This window comes from Euphorbia lathyris, chromosome 9, assembly GCF_963576675.1.
Source record: "Euphorbia lathyris chromosome 9, ddEupLath1.1, whole genome shotgun sequence".
Taxonomy (NCBI): domain Eukaryota; kingdom Viridiplantae; phylum Streptophyta; class Magnoliopsida; order Malpighiales; family Euphorbiaceae; genus Euphorbia; species Euphorbia lathyris.
The window spans coordinates 55,823,628-55,830,491 of NC_088918.1; the positions used below are offsets into that span (position 1 = coordinate 55,823,628).

The window sequence follows — 6,864 nt, forward strand, 5'->3', positions numbered from 1 at the left end:
ATTGTATGCTCAAGAGTATCTAAAGAAAAATATTTTCCCAAAGGAGATTTTGTGCAGTCGCCCCTTGAGTTGAATCCAAGTTATGTCTAGAGAGGCTTGAAATATATATATATATATATATATATACATATATGAAGTCATTTATTTGTATTTGGAAGTTTAATAGATTCAGTTATGTAAATCAATGCTAAATTAATAATAAGAAAGGTAGTTCATCTATTCATTCCAAAACACTAATGTGAATTTGTCACCTTTTAAGCAATTGAGATGTTCATTTTACATCAAGTGCTTGAGGCAAAAGCTCTATATTATATGATTTCAGATACATAATATACAACTGAATTATTCTTACAAATTTATATAGTTCTTGCAATAAATACTCTCTTCTGGTAAAGCAGCAAGGCATGTAACTGTATCATAGCAAGTAGTCAGCCAGCATTTAGATCTCTTCTTAGACATGCCAGGCCAGCTGATATAATAGCCAAACAATATCAACATCCACATGGATCAGAGTTTACTCGAGCACGGAATTATGCACCTTCGTTTATTCGTGTAACAGACAGATTAGGATGGTCATACCGCACGAGATCATGCTGGAGTAACAAATCTGCTCATAACAATGAACGTCCATGTGGAACAGACCTGTAAAATGAAAATCGCCTTTCTTCTTATTCTCAGCACGCGCTTGACAATTAGCAGGCATTAGGCAAGCAGAGTAAATGCTAACTATATATATCTCATCATATTTTTTAGAAATTAAGAAAATTCCAAATAGTACCACCACTATTTTCCGAAAATGAAAAACATCTTAATAAGATTCAAGCTCATTTTGACATATTATTTGCCAATAGGTTGAACGGACATATACTTGACATTGAACAGCATCATATATAAGCTTTAGAAAGGTTAGAGAACTAACATGAGCTCCACGACAAGTGCAGATGCCCCTCCTCCTCCATTGCAGATACCGGCAACCCCATACTTGCCATTTTTATGTCTAAGTATCTGGATAACAATCAATTAATCATTCATCGATTATGTGCTCCCAAAAGAGCTTGTATCAGATGGCAAACGAAGTCCTATTGGAAAGTCAAAACAACTCTAATATAAATTGATAAAGCCTTTATAGCTTACCCCTAATAGCGTGACCAATATACGAGCTCCGCTGCATCCTATTGGATGTCCCAAAGATACACCTCCACCATGGGCATTTAACCTTTCCTGCATTTTAAGCAACCAATAAATAAGCCAACATTAGGTCAACAGATTAAATAGAAGAAAACTAAGATGGAAAGTGAATACAACATAAAAAAATTCAGTTCATAGATAGTCTCAACTTATCATATGACTTACTGGATTTATATTAAGAAGCTTTTGGTTTGCAAGGGCCACAACCTGCATAGATTGGATACATTAGCATATAGTAGCATAGTAGAATAAGAATTGGACACGAATTTAAAAACAAAATGTCTTACAGAAAATGCTTCATTTATTTCATAGTAATCAATCTTGGAAGCCTCCAAACCAGCATTTGAAATTGCTAGAGGAATTGCAAGGGCTGGTGCAGTAGTAAATAACTCAGGAGCCTGCGCACAAAAAGCAGCACTAAATGTATTTTAAGTTCTTTACTTCCAAGTCCAAGAAAGAATTAGCATTCCTTGAAACTTACCTGAGCCGCATCACCATATCCTCGTATTCTAGCAATCACATGCAATCCAAGTTTCATTGCCTTTTCCCCACTTACCAGCACTAGTGCTGCTGCACCATCACTGCAAACGATAGTAATACCAACTCATTAAATAACATAATACATAACCTCATAACCTGACCATTGCCTCAAGGAAATCGACATAAGTTCTACCTTCATTCTGGATATAAGCCTATATGATTAGGTAGCAAAATTATTAGTTTGTCCACATTAGGTTGGGGTTCTAATCTCGCATAACCCAGACGTAAACAGAATTTGAATAATTATAATGCACACAGTAATATGGACACACACATGCACATAGTTTCCCATGTTTGTACATCAATTAAGAGTCTCAAGTTTGAATTCCATTGGGCATGGTTTGTACAGCTTCACAGGAGAAAGAACCACATCTGTTGTATAGCTCATCCAATAAGCCAGAGAGAGAGAGAGAGAGAGGAAAGGAACCTTATGCTAGATGCATTTCCAGCAGTAACAGAACCCCCATTCTTCTTGAAACTCGGTCTAAGTTTCCTCAGTTTTGCAGCATCAAACTAGAAAAAGAAATATAAAAGAAGATGATTGTTTTTCAGCTGAAAAAGAGCTTCAAAGTAATAAACAAGTTTTGTTTTCCTGATCAAGCCTAAGCAAGGATGATAATCAGACAAATAAAAGAAAATATTGAACATGAAGAAAAAAAAAATAGCATGCATGCATCGCCTTGTAAATCTTGCAATGACATAGTAAGAAACCATATTGGTCCAAAGGAACCATAGCCTTCAGAAAAACAATCATACAAACCAATGCTCTTCAATAATAAATTTCTGCATCACTTGATTATATCATTTTAGGACAACTTTGAACATCCAACTCAGATTATCAGATATTCGATTTACCACATTATAATCTCAAAACCACAAAACTCTAGTGCTATGGAAGAGAAAATGACATAACAATTGTCCAACCATTTTGTTTACCTTTCCCAAACCCTCATCCTTGTCAACAATAGTAGATGATTTCCCTCGTCCCCCAGATATTTGAACCTGGAGAAAAGAAGGAAAAAGAAAGAAAGAAATAAATAAAAGCTCACCAATTCTGATATTTATCCAAAAAAACACATGTCCAAGCAATCAGCTGAAGTCAAGAATCATACTGGAACAATTTCCCAGGAAAAAAGACCAGCATTTTGTGCAGAAATTCCACGCTCAAAGCTCTTGATAGCATAAGCATCCTGTATCGTAGAGATATCGGCAGCAACATATATCAAAATACAAAACCTTTACAAGGTTGAAATACTATATAAGGAAATGTAAACATTAACAGAAAAACATCCAATGAATAATTACACAGCATAGCACCATGAAATTATCAGTTAACAAATGGGTCAAGAAACATATATCTTTTGGAGCAATATTATATAACACAAAGCACAAGGAATATGTAGAAATTTTATGATGGAAATTCAAGTCTTCAATATCCAAGTTAGCGATCTTACCTGGTCTTCTCTTGTTATGTTGTGCTGATCAGCACATATTTCCCCACAAACTCCCATTCCAAAGTCATTATATACATCCCAGAGGCCATCTTTCAGCATGCCATCAATGATAGTATCATGTCCTAGCCTTGAACCATTTCTGTTTGGAGAACATGTAACAAAAGTATCATGGAGATAGTTACACAATAATGTAAATATCAAGACACACAGATCTGAATTAGGTATATGATCCTATATATCTACCTATGGTATATAAACACAGTCCATAATGCCCATGTAAATTAGACATTAGCAAGTCCTTACCAAAGTAGAAGGTAATATTTTCTGCAAATATATTATTTTCAATAGGAAAAGAAATAATCCACATAAATTCTTTAACTTTCTTTCGTTTTCCAACTTCCCTGAACCCCAGAGTCCTAACAAATTTTCATGAGATAGTTCTCTACCATTTCTAGATTCTCATAATCTGTGCAATGCAGTTCTTCCTGTATTACTGTCTCTACTAATCTTCTTTCTCTGTCCACAGTAAGTTCAACCTCTCAAACAGGTTTTCAGTCTAGATTTTTCCTTGACTTTGCAATTGGTCTCCCCCTACTCAACGAAACAATATAACCAAATCTATCCACCATGGGGATGAGAAACAAGACCCGATCTTATGCAGGCACCACTAATGAACCAGAACATCTGTTCCTTAAAAAATTGGAAGTTACAACATACTTCCATATCCTAGAGAAACTCATACATTCAGGTAGATCAACTCATTTAAGCAAGCTCCCCACCACATTAGCAGACTCTGTAGAATAAGAACAATACTAAAAGAACATTTATTGCAACATTCTTTTTTCTCTTGTTAAAAACCATATGTGATCGTTTAACTAGTTCTAAAACCATGAATATGGACAAGAAACAACAAAATTTTAAAAATCCCATAAACAAAGCAAAATTCAAACCTTGCTTCTGTGAGATACTTGGGTGCATTAGACATGCTTTCCATCCCACCAGCTACAACAATGTCATGCACATCCAATTGGATAGTCTGTGCAGCAAGCATTGTTGCTGACAAAATAGGAAAATGGAAAAATATCGTTACTAGTAATTCACACACACGGTGAAACCAATGGTCATAATTGCATATGCATCCTACAAGAAGAAAATCGAGTACCTTTCATCCCTGATGCACAGACTTTATTGATAGTGGTGCAGATAACTGAATTAGGTATACCCGCACCTAAAGCAGCTTGCCTCGCAGGAGCCTGTCCTAAATTTGCGCTAAGAACATTGCCAAAGAACACCTCCTGCACAAGCGATGGATCAACGTTTGCCCTTCTCAGAGCACCTAGAGGAAGACATAGATTAAAGTCTCCAGCAGCGAATTTGATACATAGTAAGAAACGGAAGAGGAAGAAGCAATTATTTACATTGAATAGCTATGGAGCCAAGCTTTGTGGCAGAGAGAGAAGAAAGGGAGCCAAGAAAGGACCCAAGAGGCGTACGAGCAACACCCACGATGCAAACATCTGTTTACAGAATGACAAAGAAGAAAGATCACTGCAGAAGGACCTACTAATTTCAGTTGCAGAAATTTTAGAGAAACAAACCCTTAGAAGAAGAAAATACCTCGAGGCTTAATAAGATCAGAAGAAGCAGCCATCGACGGAGAGAATAAAAGAGAAGAAGAAGTTTGATTTAGCTGAGATTGAAGGAAAGGAGAGCGGATGCAAAAATTGTTAGAATAATATATATATAACGTCATGAACTTATCAAAATCAACCGTTCTTCCTTGGAATGCGTAAATAAATTTCTGTCAGCACTGTCATGCCCAATCATATATATCCAGAAATTTTCGGGTTAAACTTCTGTTAATTTTAAAAATAATTCTTTATTTATTTAACTATAGTTAAAAATTATTTTTTTTTGGAAGGAACTGTTTTTAAACTTTAATTAAAAAGTAGGGATAAAAAGATATTTTATTTTATCCATTACATCATAATAGAGTAAAAGCGGTAAAGTTGGCAGTCGCATCACATGCCAACTCTCCTTCCTTTAAAAAGGAAGGACATAAATATATTATTATAAAAATAAAATTATAATAGCACTGTTTGAGAATTAGCTGTTAGCTGAGCTGGTAGCTGTTAGTTGATTACATTAGCTGATTTGACTAGTTGATTTGATTAGTTGTTTGTGTATACCTGTTTGGTAAAAATTAGCTGATTGATAATAGCGGTTTGTGCAAAAAGATGAATAAGGGCATTAATTTTGGCGGAGGAGAAGAAGGAGTCTATCTATTAGGGTTAAAGAAGTCCATTAATTTTAATATTGCAAAACGCTAATTGAAAAAGCTCCTTTTGCAGAGCTTTTTCTAAATTAGCGTTTTCATCCCAAAACTCTCTCCCAAATCTCTCTCCACCAAACACTCCAATTAGCGGTTTCAGTGGTCAAACCTCTAAAGTTGGTCAAAACCGCTCTTTTTATCTCAAAACGCTCATTACCAATATATAATTTTTTTAGTTTTTATTTTATATTAAAAAATTATTTTTATATTATATATATTTGGTGAACTTTATATTTGTAGAGTATAATATATAATTCATATTGGCCCTGTTTAGTGAGAAGCGTTTTGGGATAAAAAGAGCGGTTTTGATCAATTTTAGCGGTTTGACCACTGAAACCGCTGATTAAAGTGTTTGGTGGAGAGAGGTTTGGGATGAAAACGCTAATTTAGAAAAAGCTCTTAAAATGAGCTTTTTCAATTAGCGTTTTGCAATATTAAAATTAATGGACTTCTTTAACCCTAATAGTTTCTCCTGCGCCAAAATTAATGCCCTTATTCGTCTTTTTGCATAAGCCGCTATTATTAATCAGCTAATTTTTACCAAACAGGTCTACACAAACAGCTAGTCAAATCAGCTAACAGCTAATGTAATCAGCTAACAGCTAACAGCTAATTCCCAAACAGGACCATTACTTGTTTTATTCAGTCTTCTGTGAGTAAAGTTATGAAATTAACATTATCCGTTTATTTTTTGAATTATTCATTCCGTTTAAATTCTAAAATATAATGGTTATCCGTATAAAGGGACAGCTCCAGTATTTTAGAAGTTCTAGACCGTTTTAATTTTTTTTTATAAATTAAAATTAATTTTTGACTAAACCAAGAAAAACCAAATAAAATCAAACTTTTAGGATAATTTACAGAGAAGACGAAGCAGTTAGCAACTATATTATTGTTAGATTAAAATACAAAAAAGACGGAGGTTTAACCTTTTTGTAAAATACAGTTAGAAGCTCTTGTAGTTTAGAGGCTTTAGGCTGTTAGTTTTTTTATTCTATTTTTTTTTAGTTTTTTTAACATCGTTAATCAATTTGGTCTGTGTTTGCTAACGGAATGAACCTCAAGATACTCTTTTGCTACCAGTATTATGGGTAAAATTACATCATTTTAGACGTTAAGAGTAAAATTATTCCTAATTGTAAACGTTATGAGCATTTTTTTACATTTTTCCTTTTATAATTTCATCGTTGATTAATTTAAAACATGTCCATTTTAGACATTTTAAATCCAAACAACAACAGTTCAATATAATTTTGCCAAATACTAGTGATTAAACAGTTAACAACTTACTGTAACTGCAAACAACTAACAGCAACCGCAACAGCTATTAGCTAACAGCTGAACCAAACA

General features: G+C 34.2%; 1 protein-coding gene across 1 annotated transcript; it reads right to left on the bottom strand.

Annotated features, from left to right (window-relative positions):
- Positions 1-196: 196 nt before the first annotated feature.
- On the bottom strand, positions 197-4,983 carry LOC136206344 (acetyl-CoA acetyltransferase 2). Its single transcript, XM_065997366.1, has 14 exons — positions 4,800-4,983; positions 4,601-4,699; positions 4,345-4,518; positions 4,133-4,238; positions 3,183-3,321; positions 2,841-2,918; positions 2,665-2,730; positions 2,156-2,241; positions 1,670-1,769; positions 1,476-1,586; positions 1,354-1,395; positions 1,135-1,221; positions 920-1,005; positions 197-642 (listed from the first exon to the last, which is right to left on the bottom strand). The coding sequence occupies exons 1-14, from the start codon at positions 4,933-4,935 to the stop codon at positions 612-614; spliced, it is 1,341 nt and encodes a 446-aa protein (XP_065853438.1). The 5' UTR covers positions 4,936-4,983; the 3' UTR covers positions 197-611.
- Positions 4,984-6,864: the final 1,881 nt, after the last annotated feature.